Raw genomic sequence first — 23965 nt, forward strand, 5'->3', positions numbered from 1 at the left:
TTTTCATACACAACATTTAATTAAATATATCATTAACCGATATGAAAATTCTGCGAAATAATATTTAATTTATTTAAAGAACGTATTGAATATTTTATTTTGCTAAAACTTTAAAAAATTACGTTCTACCGAAAACTAATAATCCATACCAATATCTAAATACAACGCATATTATCAACGGCAATCAGACACAAAATAATAAACGAAACAACTTTTACTACCTATAAGTTCCCCTCCCGAATATTATGAAAAGGATCACTGTCACTTATAATAAATCCACAAATTGGATAATGGCAGAGCATCGCACAGCGGACGTCACCAATCAGTGGATTGGCGCAAGTGGCGATAAATAGCCGTGTAATGTACCGCTTAATCCAATAATATACAGTTTCCGACACCGAAAACCATAACATTTTAAGACTGATTTGGCTGCTCGAGCGTGAGCTCTCGGATTACAATTCTACGGAATAGGTAATACGGGTGGCCAATTTTATAATTTAAATTTTAGTTTTGAAGACTTAACTAACGACGAAGTTCACGACTATCTGCTTGATAATAAATACGAAGTATCATGATTCATGACTCGTTTCTCTCAAGTAAAATTATAATGAATATTTGCCCGGTCAGGCTATTTTTTTTACAATATCAGCCGTTTATTCAAGCCCCCTTGACTTATCACTAAGTTCAGCTTCAACACAAGAAGGACATAAAGAACTTATTAATGTACATAATATGTAAGTACGTGCAGTTATTTTATGCTTCTGACACCTACTCACATTTTTGATGGGATTTATAAAACCGGTCATCCAGTTTCAAAATCCCAACAAGTTAGATATGTAAAGAAATATTAGGTTCTAGTTCCTCGTTCCTTTATGTGATGACCAATAAGCAAAAATCTTATGAGATTAGCTTTATTGACTGAGAGCCAGGCGCCTAGCTATTGTAAAAAATTTCAGCCCGAGAGAAATAATTGACGATGGATGAATTTGCGCCTGGCCCAGGGACCTCAATAACCATGTTTATTAATAAAAAAATCTTCAAAATTCAATCCTCCATTTCCAATTTAAAAGAACACAAATAGGTAACATAATAATATTTATAACATAGGTACTCGTTTTGCTCCCAACTACCGACCAATACAAGTTACATTATAAACACAGTGCTCTCAACCATAAAGCATCCATTGATCTCATACATTCATATGTACATTATGTTAATGATACTAATGTTATGATTGAATCGCACCACTAAACATTAGAAGGAAATAAATATATGTTTTGACGTGTGCACATCATAGATAGTGATATTAGTCACTCGACCGTTTGAATTGATTTCGTGGATCAATAAATTCCTATTCAACGTGAGTAGTTAATGTCGTATAAAAATATGTTTATTTATATGGTCTAGTCGCTATAATTAGTGCAGTATCATTGTTGTCTTCTATTTTATTCTAATTCAAATAGCAGAATTACGTTTAAAACAAAGATTAAATTACTGGAAAAAGACGGAAAAGCTGACCAGTCTAAATTGGTTCTTTGTCCGTATTCTAAAAACGTTACGATATTAGTAAATTATTAACAGAAATTAAGAATGAAGAATAGGTTAAAAAACTTAAAAACTTATTGACTTTTAAGCATAAAAGCTGAATATTTTAAACACATAAATTATTTTAGGTTACCTACATGTGTGACTTACTGCAAACATTACTCTACAAAAAGTCAGGTGTAAAAGAGATACACAACATGAATATAGGCCAAATTGCGAACTTTCTTTTTGCATATAAAGAACGCACTACAAAGGTAGCCGTTTGTAGCATACATTATAAGGCCTATGAAATGAAAACCTATCTCCGTACATAAAAGCACTTATGATTGTTCCCACGACTGGCGTGTGCAATCCTCATTACATTTACTTCCGTGATATTTACCACTGGGCTTTCTAGGAAGTGATATTGTTAATTGCATCATAAACACAGCTCGGATGGGCTTTTTACTAAATGTTCTGTTTGCTTTTGAAGTTACTGGTGAGTAGTAAGTAAAGATTTTACGTGATTCATTCATGAGATCGCTGCCAGAGATCATACCCTAACTAGAAGAAAAGTTATATAGAAATTTGTAACAAATTATGCATATACAGATACAGATAAAATGCATAATTCATACGAAGCATTTTAATTCGCAAAAATGTTATAGAACACATGACTTAGATTATAGATACCTTTAAAAGTTCGACGAAGAATCTATTTAATTAGATTTTGTTTTAAATTAATCAAATTAAAATTATGCGTAGGTGCTAAGAAAAATAGAACTTGATTAATTTTATCATTTTTATTCACTTTTAAAGTTATTTCATCAAGAAAGAAACTCCTGATTAACTTAAATATTGATTAAAAAAGTTTGTAAGTAATATTCTAAAATTATTAATTCCCGGAAGCATTTCGTACCAGTACAGTGGACGAAATAGCCGGTGATTTCTTGTGAAATATATTCAGGTACAAAATTAGGTACACAGTAACTAGAATAATAGTCTAGATCTAATCTATATGGAGTAACATGCAACTGTGTTATTAACTGTAGCAATTACATTTGGTTATGGTAAATTAGGTAACACCTCAAACATATTAGCGTTTAGTACACTAAATTAAGTATTTGATATAAATGGAGCAATAGATAAAATAGGTACCCAATTTAAATAAAATAAATGATATATTTGGTGATACAGTAAACAGACAGGTTCTTACTGATGAGAAAGGTTTTTATAAAGTTGAGTATGTCCTGGCACGCTACTAACGTAGTCAGCTCGAAAAAAAAAAAGAAATAAAGTAACTATTAAGTAAAAATAGCTGGGTATTATTATTAGGGCTGATTTTTCAATCCTTGGTTAAAATTTATCCCTCCAATAAAGTATTACACGAACAGTTTAAAATGTCACCTGTAAACTGTCATATATGGACAATTAGAATACATTTTTGAAATGGTAGTATAATATTTATTCGATGAATAAGTTTTAACCAAGGATTGAAAAATCATTATTGAAAGAAATATGACATCAGTATTTATTTTTTCCAATATACGTATGGGCTACATACTATAATATATAATATAATATAATATAATATAATAGGTAATAGCGGAATTTTAAACCTCATAGTAAAATTTCAATAACGAAGTTTCATTAAATCCTTTTCATTATTTTGTAAAACACGTTGTAGAGCGATGGAGGGAAAATAAAATTATGCAATCGGGACGCCAGTGGTATGCGTTTATTAAAATTTACGAAAAATATCGTTATTATTTGTACCATAGGTACTACAAGGACTTGTAAAAGGTAATCGCTGAAAATCGGATATGCTAGTTGGCGCAACTTCGTCTACTCTCCAAAGAAATATTCTTCTTCCATTTTCCGTTGATTCTCTGCTTCTATTGCATTTTGTGTGCAAGTTATGTAGCCAGCCTAAAGAACTAATGGATTTTCAATTCGGACCGGTAGTTCCTAAACAAGCGTCTCCAACATTTGAATTAAATAATAATTCTGGATCTGGTAAATTGCCATAATAGTTAGGTGCTAAGCTTTATTTCGCTAGATGAAATAATAATATATAAAATATCTATGTATTAAAAAAACGCTTAATTACCTACACGTAATTTTATAACCAATTGACGCAATCAAATGTGGTTTTACCACAAGATGATAATTATTTGTGGGCGGACTAGCCACGGTTTTATGGTGAATAATTTCGACATTTTTAACAAGTTTTTATTAATACCTAACTTTCAACTTTGAATGTGTTATCTCGTTACGTTTTCATTGCTTCTTCATTTTCCATAAGATATGTTTCGAATTTTTAAACAACCTATCAATAGATAATAGATATAATAGCGAATTTAGTTTATTTTTTATACTTATAGAAATTGGATCGTATCGTATTCTAGAAATACTTAAATTACCTATAGCTTTCAGTAGTAAGTATGTAGTTAGTTTCTCCAACGACAACAACAAAAATGGTCAATAAAATTCATTTGAATTTTAGATAAAAACAAACCATAATCCATAATTCCCTCTGCTATGACAGCGCTTGTAAATTATGGTTTCAATCGTGTATTTTAGCCAATTTATTTTCACTAAGAGGAATTTAATGGTACAATGACTAGCCTTAGATGCCATTACCACCCACGGCTGACTCCGTTGTAGTCAAATCGCGCTATTAATTCGTAACGGAATACTATTATCTACCAATAAAACTAATTAGACAAAATGACAAGAGAAATTTGTATTAAATTTTAACAATAGTAGATACATGTACATGGTTTGCTCTAAAAGCTTTTAGTCTAGATAGGTAGGTATTTTCAGATATTTAAAAGGCAATTATTATAACTTCTTTATTTTCTGTGTTGTTAATTTTACATGTAAATTACCTAACGAAGTTAAAATACAGATAATATATTATGAAAGGTGATCATTAATATTTTAAAATTAGTGAGCGCAGTTGAATGATAAACTGAATGATAATAATACACGTGATGTTTTAAAAACAAGAACAGAAGTAAACAGTTACTTTACGACCTGCATAAAATGTAAAAGATGCAACCATCGATGAAAGAAACAATTACTTGAGCCATTGACACGGGTGTCGCTGCCGGCGGTTGCGCAGGCGGCAGACAGGCGCACGCGCAGGTAGGCCTATCTGGAGCGAGGGAGACGACAACAATGACCCTCTTTTGCTCGCACGTGGTGGGGCTGCAAAGCGCGGGCGTGTTCGCTGCTTGTGCTACATTTTTATTTAGTTTGTAACCGTTCTTTGATAAGAGCGGGCGGGCGTTCCGATGTACCGGTGTAAATAGTTGTGTTTTGTTTTTAAAAGTGCAGATGATTGACGAATTAAGACTTTCTCGAAGACATCGGCGCTGTGGCGCCTGCCGGCTCTGGCATGGGTGGACGCAGGCTGTTTAAAGCTGCGGCTTTGCTCATTGTTTTGGGATACAGCAGTTTGCTTGTTTATCAAGGCGGTGTAAACTTCAACTCGCAAGACAGTCGTGCGTCTGTGCAAGTCGCAGATTTATCTATTGAACCTATAACAAAAACTGTTTTGTACGACAGTGGACAGAGTAAAAACATAACGTTAAGTGATATATTTATAAGTGTTAAGACTACAAAACATTATCAATACACGAGATTGCCGATTATATTGAAGACGTGGTTCCAGTTAGCTAAGGAACAGGTAAGAGCGAAGACATTCCTTATTCCATTGTGAATTTGCATGGTATCAATACGTAAATTAATTATTTAAATTAAACATTTTATATGAAGTAAGTCTAGGTAATAAAATTTATATATTATAATGAAGCACACGTACCATAAAAGCTCATAATAGGTATCAATCATCTAAATCACCCGTTTTTAGATTTCATCTTTTAATTTTGACGAAACCCATTTACATTTTAATATATTCAAGCTAAATATTAAAAGATAACCTTTACGGTCAAGTCAGGTTAATATGCAAAATAGGTTTAAAAATAATATGTTCAAAATCTGGTTCTAATTAGCATATTAACGTGGCTACAGAGCGACAAAACTCTTAAAACCGTTAATATTCAAAGCTTATCAGACAAACATTAAGGTTCAACACTTAGCTGGCTCATATCACAACAAATTAATGCTAAACGAATTAGTGAAAGAACATATTAAGATAAACTCAAACAATAAATTTTAACGTAGGTACCTAGAGAGTGTGACAAACATTGCTTTGAATTAGAAACTTTATAGATCACAATCGATTGGATATCGAGTTTTTAAATAAATCTATGATTCAATAAATTGTAGGAAATTGTAACGAGAATATTAATCACCTATTGTAAATTGTAATAGATCTACATAGTTATGTTCTAGGAATCTTATCTTTAAGTTGTATGATGTTTTTTGTTTACTTGAGCTTTTGTAAAGCGCAGTATGGTCGACACAATTTCTACGTTATATCATGACAATTTGCACTCTCCTCAAACTGTGTGTTCATATTTTCTGTAGTAATAACTTCTGTAGAAGCTATTACATTTTACAACTCCTTTATAATAAACAATTCCAATTCCTATTGCATTATGCATTCTTATCTTTAATTTAATTCATTAATTTTATACGTTTCTATTCCTATTGCAATTACCTAATTCTCATTACAATCTTCATCCAGCAAAGTTTCCCGCGCATTCTTTATTTGTACTAATCTTTCCTCAACAAAGCTATTTAGTTTGCATTTCGACTCATCAAAAGTGGGATTCTATCTGAAGTTTAAATTGGACCGGATAAAAACTGGATGAAGTTATATTACAACTTTTGTATCATCTTTAAGCATCTTAATTTTATTATTTTTATCATGTCCATCTGCCAGGGGTTGTTAAACCTGTTCTCGGTGAAATCCCGTATCATTAGGTACAGCATCTGCCAAATCTAGTTGGAACCTGATCTCCATATTTGCATAAATTATATTTTTAAAATTTTCCAACGAGGTAAAAGGCCGATAATCATCGAGCGGCGTTTAAAATCTTATCAGATATCATCACGGTGTTGGTACATGACCCTATCAGATGGTTTATTTTATTTACTTATTTAATTACCATGTATTTTCAAATTTCGTAAGATTGTCCATTTTATACAAATACCTACATAAAAAAAATTGATCATGTATTAGAACTGCTACTTACAAACAAAAAACTAAAACAAAATTATTTTCACATACCTACCTACCTACAATTTAAGTTTCAAGAAGATCGCCAATTAAGATACAAGATAAACGTACCATTGATCTTATAACAACATTGTTTGTTATTGTGGAAACAGAGCACACAACGAACGACGATAAATAAATTGTTTAGAAAATAACATATCGTACAACCGCTTGTGGATCCGTAGCCAAAGGTATCCTTGGACTCTTAATACGAAGATGAACCCATTATTCACGTCACTCGTATTCCACAACAGTGACAGAAACAACGTTATTACGGAAAAATGTTCCCTGTATACATTTATCTCACCGTTGGAGTCTGTGCTTAATCGTGTTTCGTATCGACTTAATAAAATGCCTTCTCTTGAACTTTGGCTCATACTGTTTTATTTCTTTCATATATATTAATTTTGGGAGCATCTCTTGAATAACAAATTAGGTTGCCCGCTACCTTCGTGTTTTAAAGAATTTGATTGCGCTAGTAGCGGATTAAACATTTTTATTTATTGCTTATTCGTTATCGGACTTAGTTATAACAAAACAAGGAATATAAATTATTTCAACTTCACGTTTCAATTGCATTAAGATAGCAGAGCTAAAACCTATTAGAAGTCAAGTGAATTCGATTCTGATTACACAGCTCTCAAAATCGTGCGTCCCGTTTCCTGAATCTGGAGCGTGCATAATCGTCCATTAATCCTCGAGGACCAGCGCCCATTGTGCGGCGCGGGCGCAGCGCGTGGCGGCACGTGACCGGACTGTTGCTTTCGCCCTTTTTGTATCTGATTTATAAGTTCGCTCTTTTGAAGCTATTCTATAAACGTTTTTGTGTACTGCATTGGATACGGTGTTTGCGTTTGGTGCTCTTAAATTTCTCATTGCTCTTTCTGTTGAATTATTTTTTGGGTTATATTACATTTTATTGGGTATGAGTCAATTTATAATGAAATTTTTAAGTATGTAACATTATTATAACATCATCTTTACATTTAGAAGTAATATCTACCTGTTATCAAAAAGCTAATTTCTAAGAAGCTTGAAGGAAATCCTGCACTACGGTTAAACCCTGTTAAACCAACAAGAATGTTAAAATCAAAATTTGATTATCATAATATTTTATGAATTACAGAGCATTGTTAGTATCATGAATTATTAAATTTTAAGCTGCACCTACATTCTTGTGTATTCTGTCAAATAAAGCATGTTAATAATTTAGTGGTGTGTCATCTTCATTGTATTCAATTCACGTACACCACGTCACAGTGAGAATATTATATTAATTTTTAATATTGTTATCTAAGATTTTGCCTTCTGTTTCTGTAGTGAAGTATACACACAGAAACGCAAACGTAATAACGTTTGCGGATTTTCGTCTTATCGCTTGCATTTTAGCGAAATGAAAAATGCGTGTATCCTATATTAGGTACTTGTATTTTACCGACTCGACCATAATGACAGCATTATCTCGCAATCACCCATTATTTTTTATCATCAACATCAGCAAGAAAGCTATAAAACACAAAGGTGTCCCACGTAACGTATACGAAACGTAAATTTCCGATATATCACCGTTCGTTGACAGATCTCGTTTCCGCATATCGTGTTTCCTGGGCCTTATCACGGACCATTTGGATTTTTAAGGTGTGCGGTTCGGAGAAGGCAATCTTTGTTTACACTGACTCTGTGTAACTCTAGTATGTTTTGCTAATATGATAGTTTAGATAGGAATGTTTGTGAGCAGCTTTTATGAAGCTTTAGCGTGTCATATTTTGTTGTCTGATGAATGACTACGTGTTACAGATCTTTAGCATATCATATTTTGTTGTCTGACTGCGTGCTACAGAAGCATTATATCAATTATAAAAATATACACCAAGCTAGTTTACTGATATCCATGCAAATAGAGCTTTTTATCAACTTATGTTGGAATTTTAAATTCGGTTTTATTTTCTTTTTTAATCATGGGTTGAAATTGTGTGTTAAACGAGTCGCATTTAAGATTGTGTTATAATATTATTTTCTAAAGATTATTGTCACACAAAGCTTAATAAGGGTGCTGAATTACTCCAAAACTTTTTGAATTCTATACAAGTTTATAACCCTAATTCAATCAGCTAGTTAAAGCGGCTACTAACTTAAACGAATTTATTCCACAACCTGATTTCTCGCTTAAGAAATAGCAAGATAAGGTAAAGGTCTCACGTTCGCCCGTGCGGTGTCGAAATATTGACCCTTTGAGTTATCAGCGTTAAACACTGAGGTAACCGGGCGTGGTTAATGCCATTTACCTACATAGATCTATCTGGATCTAGGATATTCTATTGAGTGACGCATACACCGAATAGAGTATAGAATTCGCATGTCTATTCTGAATGTTTTGTGTTAGGCGGAATGCACACCTTTGTGCATTCAATTTCAACGTTTTTCGATGAGTTATTTAATTGGTGTAACTTAAATAAACATTTTCACTCAAACCCTATCTGTGTACTTGATACAAATATCGAATCTATTTTTATTACAACATGAATGTGAGATTGTGAAATGTGAATTTTCGTTCTCACCGAAAATCATGCACAATTATAACGAAAACGCGCTCCAACTGTATATTCATTAATACTGAGGTCTTACAAATGCATTTTCATACTTATAGATACCTACATTTGAATTAGAATTTGAAAAAAGATATAAATAAATTGAAGACCATTGTTAGATTTCTTGATTAAATACGAAAGGATAATTAAAACCCCTTTGACATTAACCTTAAGGTATTCAAAATACCATTTACGATGCTTTAAGATCATTCAAGCTATTTTCGAGCATACGTTAAACGACTCATAAAGATAAGATGTTTTCAAATGAGAATGTTAAGACCTTCCATTTCAAAGAATTAGACTTAAATACTTTTTAATAGAAAATTCGTCAGATTCTATTGTTATTCAAGATAAATCGATAATCAACACATGTACCTAACAAATCTATCTACCTATAATATAAAAATGGATCCCAAAATGTGTTGGTAAGCGCATAACTTGAGAACGGCTTAACCGATTTCGTTAATTATTTTTTTATAATATTCCTTGAAGTTCGAGGATGGTTCTTCTGTAGGGAAAACGTAAATAATTATGTACCACGGCCGAAGCCGGGGCGGACCGCTAGTTTTAAATATAAAAACTCATCCCTTTTTACGTCTTTCACGGTTTCATGATTTTTCGTTGTGTTTGTGAGGAAAAGTTATTTTTGAATAAAAAATTAAATAAGAGGCTGTGATATCTTATAATTAGAAAATTAAACGATTATTAAACTGCTCCCAAATGATTGTACGTCTATCAAACTGGTTACTATTTTTATTTATTTTGTAACATACTTCATAGGATCTTTACGTACCTACCTATCAATTACACTTAGTTATTTGTCTTAACTACACTAAGTGCGGTGAACCATTAAATTTATTTCGTTAAGACTTAAATAACTCTTCTTTAACGCTCAATTCAGATTTATATCTTCGTATATCAAGGCTCCGTCAGCTAGACAAGCTGTGTTTTCCGCCCCAAATGCTAATGTTACGGCAATGTTGTCCCATTTACCGCCATTTGTTGAAACACAATTGATAACAAGTTTTTATCGTTTATTTCGCCATTTTATATTTGGCATAATCAATGAGGTAATCTATCAATATGATATAATAATATGTAGTTAGATATAAGTAACATATTATGTAAAATTAAATAAAATTGTAATATTGACATGATTTTAAAAGAACAAATATGGAGTTTCTTGCCGGATCTTCTCCATAGATACTGCTTTCCGCATCGTTGGTAGGTAATTGAAATATGTATTGACGATTCGAAAGTGCTTCTAAAAGAAGTCAAATTGAATAAATAAATGTTTGAGTTTGAGTTTGAATTATTTATCTGCAAAATTTTCATAGAAAGCTTTTTAGCTTTTTTGTAATTGAACAAAATTCCTATTCCGTTTTTATAGGCTCTATTAAATAATTGTCATAATATTTATAGATCTTTATAATAATATGTCATTGTTAAACACAAAACTCCATTTAAAATATATTCGTACCTAAATATTATTCTATTTTTAAACCAAAAATCTACGAGAGACATTGTTGAATTGCAAATCAGTTCAAAACTTGTATCAAAGAAACTTACAGTGACCCAATATCACAGAATATGAACGAAAATATATTTATTTTATATTTCCTTTCTTTGCAGACATGGTTCTTCACGGATACAGACAACCGTCAACATCAAAATCAAACAAGTGAGTACTCAAAACTGCATTTACTCGAGTGGACAGTTCAAGCGCTTTCGAAGCGCATTTTAAGAATACTATGAGCTTTTTACTGAGCACGAGACACTTTTTAATTACTTTTTTACTTGAATATTATTTTAAATAATGTAGGTGATATTTTAAGCTTTATTCGTGGTGTTTAGGAACGAGCAAATTTTTAACGTAAATAAAATTAAATACGCAACAACTTTTCTTGCTATATTAGTAGAAAATCCTGAAGCGCTTCACACATTCCCTTATTATATTTCATCAAGCTAGAAGTTCATACAAAACCACATAGCCATATTCTATATACTTAGATTTTTATAAATAGTTTTAATACAGCTACGATATTTTTCTAATGACGTTTATTCCTGTTTAAATATAGGAATATGCGTGATGACTGTTTAATCTATTGTTAAGTATGAAAATTGGGTAAATATTATGCACAAATGCCCGATTTCTGATTTTGAATTAAATCATCTACGAACTGTTTTATGCTGTTATAATAAAATATCTATTCTTCTGCGTGTAATTTAAAAGAAGCAAAACCATTTCTGTCTTATATTATTATGCTAGAATATAATATATAGAAGATTATATTATTATCTGTCATATTGTAAGTAGGTACATGTTATTAATTGAATACAAGTTATGCAATCTCTTTTTTTTTTTAATAGTAGAGTACTTTTAACAATTGCATTAAGTTGTAAAATTTTATCCGATTCAACTTACGTAAACAGCTCGCGCAGAAAATCCAGGAACTCGGAGTTTTATATTTGCTTCTGCAATTCCAAGAATTAATCTACAAACTATCTCCCTAAAGCGGTGCACTTAGCAATTTCCAAAGGAAAAGTTTGTTCGTATACGAATAAGAATATTTCGTTCTTAAATTCAATGCTATACTGCGAGTTTGAAAATTACTAAATCACATTTCGTGCAAACACCCTGTATGTATCCCCGTGTATATGAATCGCGACTTTGTTGCTTGTAGAATAAGGGTGAAAATTGCTTGTTTTGTTCGCAGACGGTCACATGGTAAACACGAATTGCTCGGCGTCACATCAACGAAAACACCTATGTTGCAAAATGTCCGTGGAGTACGACCGTTTTCTGGAGAGCGGTAAAAAGTAAGTGCCCTTTTAATATCAGGAAATACCTAATCGTTATTGTAATAGCTGTGGCTGCATTCGGATATACAGGTGGTATTAACTAACGATCATGGATAGAAATAAAGTTTTATCGTTTCATATTTGTATGTGGACAAATAATAAAAAGGTAATAAAATAAACAATAATTCTTAACAACATTATTTTAATACATATTTTCTTGTTGCCTATAAAGTAGCTCATTAAGCTAGAAACTTTTTTACTGAATTATCTTATTTTATCCAAATTACCTACTCGAAAATGCTTTGATAAAAATTATTTTAGATTCAAACATATTTTCTTCCAAAAAAATAGTAGGGTAGACTGGGTACGGTTGTGCCAGGGTACCGTTGTGACAGTCGCTGTATTGTCGAAAATATAGGGATTAGCGGGGGGCGTGCAAGGGGAAAGACGGGCGCCTTGCACGTCTCAACCTGTGTCACAGTGTTGCGTCATCCGACGCGCAGAGTGTACGTGACCAGGAGCACATTTTGATTTTTGAACGCAAAAAGTAAGTATTTTCATTCATTATTATTTCGTAATTGCTATTACATGTATACTGATAGGGTATTGAGTGTTGTTCATCGATATAAATCAAATAGTAGCAGTGTAATATCAGTGGTTACATTTATTGTAGGTTATTTTGTTTTGACGTGGTGGTGTTTCTTTTATTAAAACGATCTGTGGGTACAGTTGTGACATTTTTACTGGGTACGGTTGTGACATAAGTAAAAGCGGTTGTTTATTGTTTTAGATGCCTAGAATACGCAAACGAAAGACTACAAGAGCACAGTGCAGCTTGAATCAGTATGAAGATGCTTACAAAGAAACCAAACGCGGGACTTCTTTGCGACAAGCTGCGGAAATGCATGATGTTAATCGCATGTCACTATTAAGGTATATTCGAAAACGCGATTATGCCAGCACGGGCGATAGTGAAAACAATAGCATTAGCATGGGGTATGTTTCTCACAATAAAGTGTTTTCCGAACAACAAGAGCAGCAGTTGTCAAAATATTTACAGCGTTGCGCGGACATTTATTTCGGACTTACTCCAAAAGAGGTGCGGAAGTTGGCTTTTGAGCTTGCAACTCAATATAACCTAAAGCAACCTGCTACTTGGGCTGAGAATGAGATGGCAGGCGAAGAATGGTTCCGTTCATTCCTGAATAGAAATCCTTCTCTATCTGTTCGAGTAGCTCAAGCTACAAGCCTTTCAAGGGCAACTAGTTTCAATAAAACAAATGTGGAAGCTTTTTACGACAACTTGCAAGTTGTTATGGATAGACATCCTTACGAACCACAGGATATCTACAATGTCGACGAAACAGGCGTCACTACGGTCCAAAAACCTGATAAAGTCATTGCAAGACGTGGTACGCGGCAAGTGGGAGCCGTTACTTCTGCTGAACGGGGCACGTTAGTTACGGTAGCTTTTGCAGTGAACGCCTTGGGAAACACCATGCCTCCGTTTTTTATTTTCCCTCGTGTTCGTTACCACGACCACTTTGTGAGGGACGGACCAGTTGGATCTATTGGAGCTGCAAACCCTTCCGGCTGGATGCAAGATCTATCCTTCTTAGAATTTCTTAAACATTTTAAGAAATTTTGTAATGCTTCACTAACTCACAAAGTGTTACTCGTGCTTGATAATCATTCATCGCACATTCACATTAATACCTTAGATTATTGTAAAGAAAACGGGATCACTTTACTTTCATTTCCCCCACATTGCTCTCACAAGCTTCAGCCTCTCGACCGGTCTGTCTTCGGACCTTTAAAAAAAGCTATTAACACTGCTTGCGATGGATGGATGCGAAGCCACCCTGGTAAAACGATGACAATATATGATATACCAGGTATCGTCAAAATTGCTATGCCTCTGGCTCTTACACAGGCGAACATACAGGCTGGTTTTATGAAAACTGGGATTTATCCATACAACCGTAATCTGTTCGGAGATATTGACTTTGCACCCTCTTTCGTAACCGACAGACCAAACCCTGATACTGAAGACAATATTCCTGCAGTACCGTCATCTGGAAGAACTAGACCAAATCCTGACACTGAAAATAATATTCCTGCAGTACCGTCATCTGGAAGAACTAGACCAAATCCTGACACTGAAAATAATGCTTCTGCAATACCATCTCACACAACAAGCAGAACAGACACTGAAGATATTTCTCCTGCAGCACCATCACCTGTAATAAGCAGACCAATCCCTGACAATCAAGAGGATGCTCCCATAGCACCATTTTTAGTAAATATTGCCAACCTTGACTGTATTCAAGAAGAAAATTTTGTTACTGAGAATTTTGGACCTAATAATAAAAGTCCACCACTTTCACCTTCTATATTAGACAATACACCAAGCCAAAATTTTAGCAATGTTCAACCATCTACTTCTGCCATACCATCAGTTTTTTCTCCTGAAATTGTTCGGCCCTTTCCAAAAGCTTCCCAAAGAAAAACGCGAGGACCTAGAACCAAGAAGTCTACTATTTACACGGACACGCCTGAAAAAGAGGCAGTCAGGCAAGAATATGAAGCAAAAGAAAAACGACTGAAGGCAAAGGGCATCAAAAAAAATCTCAATGAGCCGAAAGGAAAAGGAAAAGGTAAAGCAACGAAAAGGAAACAATCACCGTCAATATCAGATGAAGAAGAATATTTTTGTTTGGTGTGCCTTGGTCCATATTCTGAAAGTAGGCCTGGCGAAAAATGGATTAAATGCCAAGGAAAGTGTAACCTTTGGGCCCATGTAGACTGTACAAATGGTAGTCGGTATTATATTTGTCACAACTGTGATGAGTCGGATTAGATTAGTTGTCAAACTTACTTTTATAAATTTTCACATGCTACATTTCTAAAAAAATATTTGAGTTCCTGTTTAAAAGATTTTGAGCACGTTGTTATGTTTTGAGTTTAGTTTCAAAATAGAATAGAGTTTAAGTTCGAATGTGATTATGAACATGATTAATATATTATATTTGTTAAGTCCGCTTTAACTAATTTTAAGTGCAGACTGTTATAAATACTTTAAGGTACTTAAATAGTGGGTATAGATGAAGACTGACTGTACTAATGAAGACTACTGATTGTAACCAAAGATCCTATAGTGCCTTATATGTTGTAAGAAATTAAAATGTTCAAAGATTTTATTTCTTTTGTTAGGAAAGTATAATTTAGTTGATTATTATATAAAAATAAATAAATATTTTTTGCAATTAAAGTGTTTTATTGGCATTTTAGAGTATTTTTATCTTATTTTGTGATCATATTACACTATTTTCATCGTGTCACTATTGACCCCCAGTACTGTCACAACCGCCCTTGGGGTGGGTACGGTTGTGACAATTTACCTTTTTTTTTAAATTTCATTTTATGAACTAACCATTTGATTTAGACATATACTTTCATGTTTATACGTTAAGCAATGAATAAACTTCATTAGAATACATTTTTTGTTCAGATTAATAGCTTATATAAAAAGCTATAGTCAATCATTTGAAAATTGTCACAACCGTACCCAGTCTACCCTACCTATTGCATAAATACTTGGTAAACTTGAAATACCAGGTAAATCAAAATTGAAATCTATTTTCAATGGCACTAATTTAAAACACGTGTAATAAATAATATTTCGACGAAATCGTTGCAATATAAAATATAAATTTGATTACGTAAGCAACACCTGTCACGTTGCTCCGTCTCTGAGGCAGCAATTAAAAAAGCAAAACTCAATTATCTGGTTTTAATTAAAATGCAACCTTATCCCTTATTCTTTTTTATATTCAATGCCATTTTTAAAAGGTTATTTTTACTATCCGCGAAGCTACAAATCTTTCAAATAGCGGTTGTTAAATCTTTACAAACGTAATAATAAATTAATTTATATAATAACTATATATAGACTTGGATTATACGATTCCAATTAAATGTTTTCAAATACATTTTAAATTCTCCGATTTGACTAACCTCCACAGACAAGCAAAGATTTGAACTATTGTTCTTTTTAAAACAAACTTTGAATGCAATGAATGAGTACCTACTTCATCATCTGTACTTTTCCAAAAAAAGATTTTACATTTTTAAGTCGGCTAAGCAAAAATAAGAAGCAAAACCCAATTAGAGCGTCAAAGAACAACAATTAAAAAGATATGAAGAGAAGTATAACTTCATGAATCAACATGAAATAGCCATTTCTTATAACGAAGCAACTATTTAAAACACCATTACTAAACAATGGGCGTAAAGATTTGTTTCTAAACATTACTACTATTAAGATATAAGCTATCCCTTCTCTATCAAACAAAATGGGAACAATTAAAACTCAATCAGAATATATAACAAGTCTACAAAGCGGATGCTATTAATCACCGTTGTAATTATACTGTACACGGCTATTAGTATTGCTTTAAGCTTAATACTGATAATAAATAATAATTTTTGTAATGCATATATAGGTAGGAGTTAATTTGAAATTAACGGTTACTAGCGCAAGTACATTTAAAGCTAGTGTTTTCACATGGAAACGATGTCACCAACCCTATTGAATCACACAATATCGGCTTAAAGCTGTTAATGTTAAAGATATAAACTAGTTTTTTTGGTCTGTCCTTTTATAACATCCAAACATGAAGAAGAAACATCATAATAATATGCCAATATTGCGATTCCAATTAAATGTTTTCAAATACATTTTAAATTCTCCGATTTGACTAACCTCCACAGACAAGCAAAGATTTGAACTATTGTTCTTTTTAAAACAGATACATACTCGTTTCAATAACATCAACAGATAAGCAAAGAATAACAATATTTTGCGCTGAGCTTAAAAAAATTGTAAACAAGCAGTGGCAGGTGCCCGGTCTGCTTGATACTGTGGCTTGATAACATCTGTGTTCGTTAAAATTCCTTTTCTATCGCCATCCCTGTCTTTCCCTGTCAATCAGTGACACATTCAATTGTAAAGTAATATGTGCGAGAGAGACAAAGAGAATCAGAATAATATTAGATGCAGGTTGTTATCACATAATCTTTCAGTGTTAGGTTTTTATAAAAATTTATTCATGAATTCGTAATAGTGAGGGATAAGGTTAAAAATATATTACATATATTTTAATTTACGTTGACATCGAAATAATTGAATTATTGCTCAGAGATAGAACTAGTGCTTTAGGATAATACCTACTCTAGATAAGAAAGAGGAATTTACCTCTCTCTCAGGAATCTATCTCCTGAACTATGAACTCTCATTTATGCCAATTAATTACGAGTTTCCTCGTTTATTTTGTTATAATATAAATATTTTATTTCATAAATTCCTTCGATTTTAAAATGCGTTTCAGAGATAATATTTTCCAGTAAAACAACATTGTTGATTCAGACTCGAAGTTTACTCATAGCTTTTTTGTTTTTAGTAAAAACAAGACGCTCTTAACTTCTGTTTTTAGAAGCTTCACTGTTCAAATAATGGCCCTTTTGTTTGTACTTACTAATGACCATAACAATACCATCGAAGACTGTAATTGGTCATTACTAATGTAAAATATTTATGTAAAGAGAAACGAAACGTTACACGTGATGTTATTTTTTTCAAATAAAGTTCGGAATTTTAATGCATAAGATATGTGTCGAGTTTTTCCTTTTTACAAAAGCGCCTTAATATAGGTCTTTAAAACAAGAATTGTAACTATATAAATTAGCATTTTACTGTTCTTTTGCACCTATTTCCGTAATACCGTAAAATCGGTAGATACCTATTATCGCTTCTATACGAGCTTACGCAATGACTGTCCACATTGAAGTATTCTCTAAACATATTATAAAACGCTGTGTCGGCCAAACATTATGTACCCACCGTACATAATATCACTACCTGCATTGTATGCTTAGCCATCATGAATATCCTATTAGCTGAACGTCACTGACTCTGGTCCAACCTCAATGTTCAAATACATACGATAATGGCTTTTTGAGAGTAAGACCAATATTATTTTGGGCACACAACAATTTTCACGCGTTTACACAGGGCTCCGATCACTGTTTTTGTTAGAATTGCCTTGTTTTTCTTCCCATAGACCTGTTTGCATACGAACGCTGTCAACTACTTTAAACTATTTGTGATTTGAAATTATTGGAATCTTCGCTATTCACGTTTTAAATAATGTATAATGACGGTATACAATGCTTTTAAATGTATTCTTAGATTTTATTTATAGAGATACTGAAGATTTTAAGAGTCCCTCGACGTTGGATGCGAAATATTTGAACAATTTGAATTTCTAACCCAGGCGCGTACTCCTTATTGTTCCCCTTGGACCTCTCTCTAATTTAGAGAGCCCTCTTTTTATTCAAACAGCCGAGCTTAGATAATCGAATTATTATCGGCTTGATAACTCGTATGTGTTAGTAAATCAGCGTTTTAAATTTAAAACACAAACTGGAATCAGGGAAATAGTTTAGGTATATTCATTGGAGTGCAAACTTACTTTTCCGATGGGCATTTTAAATTTAAAATTTCTCCTTGGGGCTCAGGTGTCTAGGAATGGACTAGATTCCGCAAATTATTGTAGTATTCAGCTCGGTTCATTTATTATTCCCGCTTTGTGGAAACATTCGATAGAATCACTGTTTGATTCATGAATAAGTGTTTTTCTCCTCGAGACCTTTAATATCCGAATAATATTTTTTCTCGTTTCGAATCAATCGCTACTTTGATGTATTGTAAATCACGAATTCTGAGCAGGCTTTTGATTAATTGCTTTGGAAATACGTTGGGATTGAATAATGTCATTTCGGTCCATCATCCTCTTGCGTGAAGTCAGGTACGAATTTGTAGGACCACCGAGACAATTGAAGCAGGTTTTTCGGTCAATAAAAAGTGATATGCCAATTATTTTTGTAGCGTTCATCTAAATCATGTCGTCATTTTTCTTGACATTGTTATTCGTCCCTTGTTAATTGTTTCACTTTTTTGAAGGTCGATACTTTTCAATAAATTAAACCGTCAATTAAGACTTGTAAGACAACATTATTTATCAAGAAAGTCACATCTACTTTTAATCTTGATTGCTATAGTATTAGAACTGTAATCCACTCTCAGGTGCAGTTTTAACTAGAAGTTTCCTGACACTATTGGTTACAGGGAGACAGAGCACCGTCGGATTAGAGTATCCGACATTTATCCCACAGGAAGTATTAGTTGAGAAGCTGGTGGCAATAAATGATAAATGCTTCGCTTGCAATTTATTGCATTGATTTGAATGCGAAAATTTAACAAGAGTTGTACATTTTTTTACGTGTTGTGATTAGATCATGTAACTTTGATGAGATATTTTTATGTTGATTTTGTTATTATGTATATTGTTAGTTAATATTTGTATAAAAAATTATTAGTTTATATTGATATTGTACATTATTTTCTTTAAAATTATTTTCTCTTTGTTTTTGTAGACGCACATACCAATTATATTAATATATTCACAGTATCGCAAATGTCAATTTAATTTACTTAAAATTAATAAATAATTTGCAGCAATCTCTCTGAAAAAGGCTTAACGTTCAACGAAACTTTTATGGACAAGAGCCGACACTTAAACGTGCCAACGACATAACGATTCCTCAAATAAAATATAGCAATGCAATGTAGTGCATCTGGCACACGAATTACAAAAACAAATCGTATCCATTTATACCGCAATTATTTCGAACATACCATAAAACAATCATAATCTTAACGAGCATACCAACAAAATATCAACCATAAATTATTAATATTTCGCACAAGCCATAAATTATAAAAGGCAAAACGACTACCGAAAGAAACGCAGATGCAATTTCGCAAATAAACCTGATATTCAGTTATTCGAACCATATTATGAATTGGTCATTTGTCGTACGTAGCGTTATATGTGGTCTTGCCTCTTGGATTGCGCAGCTCCTGTTATTTGCGTCCGCCATAATGTCAGTAAATTATACAGCAATAATTATTGCCACCCGGAGGAAACTGCGGCGTTCAATCAAGTCATTTTCTATACAGCGTCCATAAAATTGCTCTAAAATAAACGTTTTATTGCAACCGAGTACGTTATTAACCTGTGCACTTGGTCTGTAAATACAGTTTTATTTAACTCATTCGTGTAAATCGCTATTGAAAAGATTTTCTATAAAAGCAGTATTATTCCCATTAACGTCGTGCTCACAATAAACCCGATATTGTATCATAATTTAATACATGTAATTGTTACGTAACTATGAGCTACGAACTTATTATACTTATTATAAATAACTACAAAATTTAATATTCAAATTGAAATTCGATGTGTACTGTACAAAGTACGGTTCAATATACATAGTTTTAATATAAAATATTTTATGCTAATGAATTCTTTGTGGACGCAATATTAATAGATTTTATCTTTCCAGATGGTTTTGCCATTTCGACGACGATAACTACGTGAATGTGCCTCGTCTGGTCAATGTCCTGCAAACCTACAATCATCAAGAAGACTGGTACTTAGGAAGAACATCTGTCTATGAGCCGGTCAAGATATATAAGAAACCGACTAATAAGGTACTTATTCGAAGCATCAAATATTTCTTATTGCGAGATTTTTCTCATCGTACTTTCCTTTTATGTTTAAATCTAGCACACGCTTCTACGGAAGCGATTTTTATAATTTTTATAATCTTATTAACTCTAGAAGTAGGTAATTCAGTCTGTTAACACATGTTATATTATGCTTGTATATAATATAAAGCGGCTTAACTAACACATGCTTATGTTCTGGAGAAAAAAAGGCTATGTATCCATACCTTAATTAGGTGTCGGTGTACCATAATTGTAAAATGTATAGCAGGCCGTACGTAGGCATTATTGTTATATTTTGTCAACTTGTATACGCAGTCTTATTTAAAAACAATTACTGAATATTTATGCCTTACTTCCAAAGTATTTACATAAAATATTTTGTGACTTGTCCAAGAACAATTGTCTTGTTCTTAATTAACAATTTAATCGGATAAAGTCTAACTCCACTATTGAAAGTGCTTTTAAAGAACCTCGTAAGTTGCCTTGAAGGCAGAGATTGGACAATAGATTATTGTTATAAATGTATAATTTGTTGCAGCTAATGTTTTCATTCTGGTTCGCCACCGGCGGTGCTGGGTTCTGTATAAGCCGAAGTTTGGCCTTGAAAATGCTGCCCGTGGCAAGGTGAGCTTTTGTAATGTTTTTATAATTTAAATGCAAAGAATGAGATTTTCACCTTCGTAATTTCAAAATAACATAGTTTTTGTTTGATTATTAATAGATTTCGCTGAAAGTTGTACCGCAATACTTGTTATATAAATACAAGATTAGATAAAGGCATTGTCATCTGACAATTAATGTTCTATCTTTATATTTGTCTAATATTATTAATGTTTTATGAGTTACACCTTCGACAAAATAACAAAAAAGAATATTCACAAGTTCCAATCAATAAAACAAATCGTTAAATTATTCATACTAATGGCATTTAATTTATTCTAGCGGTGGAAGATTCATCAGTATCTGCGAAGGTATTAGGTTACCAGACGATGTGTCAATAGGCTTCATTATAGGTAAGTTTGTATGTTTGTTTGTCTAGTTTGTGTTGTGAGCAAATAATTTCCCGCCCGCCTTTGTTCTGAACAAATATAATATACATATTAATTATGTGTGTTCGGGTAATCGGATATAGAATAATTTATATAATCTAAGTATAATTACGTGTTATCTAAAAAGGAAAATTGATTAGTCATAGGTATTAATTTTTATAAAAATATGATTCTAGTCTTCTAGTCTATACCTTTGGTACCGAAATGGTACAGAAATTAGTACCGTTTAAATTGTGTAATATTTTTTGTTACAATATTTTTTAACTTTCTTTATTAAATATTTCTCTTTCTCAGTCTTCTAATCTAAACATACAGTTCATCTAAGATCTTGTTAGATGATCCTGAGCTAAGCCACCCTTTCTTCGACAGAACATCTTATGAAGAAAAACCTGACCCTCGTGCCAGAATTCCACTCTCACTTGGAACAAATGAAACTTCTGCCTCCAGAGACGTTCCGAGATCAGATCTCCTTCAGCTACTCTAAGATAAAGGAAGAATGGAATGTAGTCAATGTTCCCGGCTTCGACACTAGATATGATCCGACTAGGTAAGTTGAGAAAAAAATGATTTAGGCTGTGAAAGTAAATTTTGTAGTCAATGTCTTGAAGATGATTGTTCCATTAACCTCGAGAAGCATAGGGCCTCAGTAAAGTCAATGTCTAAGTAAGTAGTAAAAACTTAAGAAGTAAAAAGCGGTTATTGTGTTTGAAACACCTTACACCGTATGCTTTTTTGCGATATTTTTATTACTGATAAAATTGCCACTTAAGATTTTGTAAATGTAGTTTATAAAGACCTGTAAAAGATAAACTAGAGTAATAATGCCTTATCATAATATATTTTAGATTTTTTTTCTATTCTTTATACACAATTTGCTTCAAACAGTAACATTCCATAAGTTTCACACTAAATCATCATCACATAGTATAAAACAAAGTCGCCTTTTCTGTCCCTATGTCCCTTTGTATGCTTAAATCTTTAAAACTACGCAACGGATTTTGATGCGGTTATTTTTAATAGATAGAGCGATTCAAGAGGAAGGTTTTAGTATATAATTTATTAGGTTGTAGACAAAGCGGGCGAATCCGCGGGCGGTAAGCTAGTTAGACTATAATTAACAGAACATAAATTTGAATAATTTCATACCTATGTTAATATTTCAATCTCATATTTGCCTTGATACTATTTGCATAAAATAATAACTAGACGAGCGATGAATGTAAAATAGTTTCAGAATTATAAAGGAACCTAATATGTATTTAGTAAACAAAATATGTATAACAAAAACATACCAAATAACTTTAAAGGTTCAGTTTCAATATAGGTTTCTGTTATACGTTGAAACAATTCGAAACAACGGAAGCAAGGGTACATTTTCGTCATGAAATCATATAAATTCTCTTCGTATTTGAACTGAAATGTCAACAACGTAGTCGAGGAGCTAAATTAAATTTTGTTTTGTTGCAGGTTCCTGTCGTTACATTGTTTTCTTTTCCCTCATTTTAAGTTTTGCCCGAGGTAGCAGCGAGATCAAGAACTTTATATGGAGTTATAGAATTTGTTCCGTAAATACATTTATTTTCGTTAGAGTTATTTACAAATAGATACTTTTACAGATATAAACATAAGTTTACTCATGGACTATTAATAGATAAATCTTCCAATCGTGCAATTCCTATTAACTCATTTTTGCTAGAAATTTTATCGTTTACAAAATTAGCTTGGTTGTGATATGAATTTAATCAAGTATGTTAAAAATCATTGCATTGTAAATTCTATTGCATTTTATTATATTATGTGTTAAATAAAGTCTGTGATATTAGATTATGATGTAAATAATTGTTTATAACGTGCATATAATATTTTTAGATATATTTATAAACTCGAAGTCAGATGTTATGATATTGTTGTAATTTGTTTATTTAATAAACAATATGAAATTAATATTTTGTTTTATATTTATTCCCAATTACCTTTTGGTTTTAACAAATACCTACTAACATTACTTTCCTAGAAATCACATAGTTTTTTTGCGAAATTAATTTAAAACAACAAATAACTAATTGAATGAAAAAATATACAAATTCTAACATATTTCGAAGTTGAGCTATTTTTTTTTAATGTTCGCACATATGTATTATAAACCATATCCCATGTATAAAATAGTTAAATCTTG

The 23965-nt window shown here is 32.4% G+C and overlaps 1 protein-coding gene across 1 annotated transcript; it reads left to right on the forward strand.

Annotated features, from left to right (window-relative positions):
* Positions 1–4775: 4775 nt before the first annotated feature.
* Positions 4776–23731, forward strand: LOC123691321 (fringe glycosyltransferase). Its single transcript, XM_045635652.1, has 8 exons — positions 4776–5218; positions 10936–10984; positions 12021–12123; positions 20575–20722; positions 21279–21364; positions 21683–21753; positions 22159–22336; positions 23257–23731. Exons 1-8 carry the CDS (start codon positions 4928–4930, stop codon positions 23309–23311), a joined length of 981 nt encoding a protein of 326 aa, XP_045491608.1. The 5' UTR covers positions 4776–4927; the 3' UTR covers positions 23312–23731.
* Positions 23732–23965: the final 234 nt, after the last annotated feature.

Source organism: Colias croceus, chromosome 4 (genome assembly GCF_905220415.1).
Source record: "Colias croceus chromosome 4, ilColCroc2.1".
Lineage (NCBI taxonomy): Eukaryota > Metazoa > Arthropoda > Insecta > Lepidoptera > Pieridae > Colias > Colias croceus.

Coding starts and splice junctions, on each gene's coding strand:
- LOC123691321 (XM_045635652.1), top strand. CDS start 4,928: ATGGGTGGACGCAGGCTGTTTAAAGCTGCGGCTTTGCTCATTGTTTTG. Junction 21,754..22,158: donor GTCAATAGGCTTCATTATAG/GTAAGTTTGTAT, acceptor TTTCTTCGACAG/AACATCTTATGAAGAAAAAC. Junction 22,337..23,256: donor ACTAGATATGATCCGACTAG/GTAAGTTGAGAA, acceptor GTTTTGTTGCAG/GTTCCTGTCGTTACATTGTT.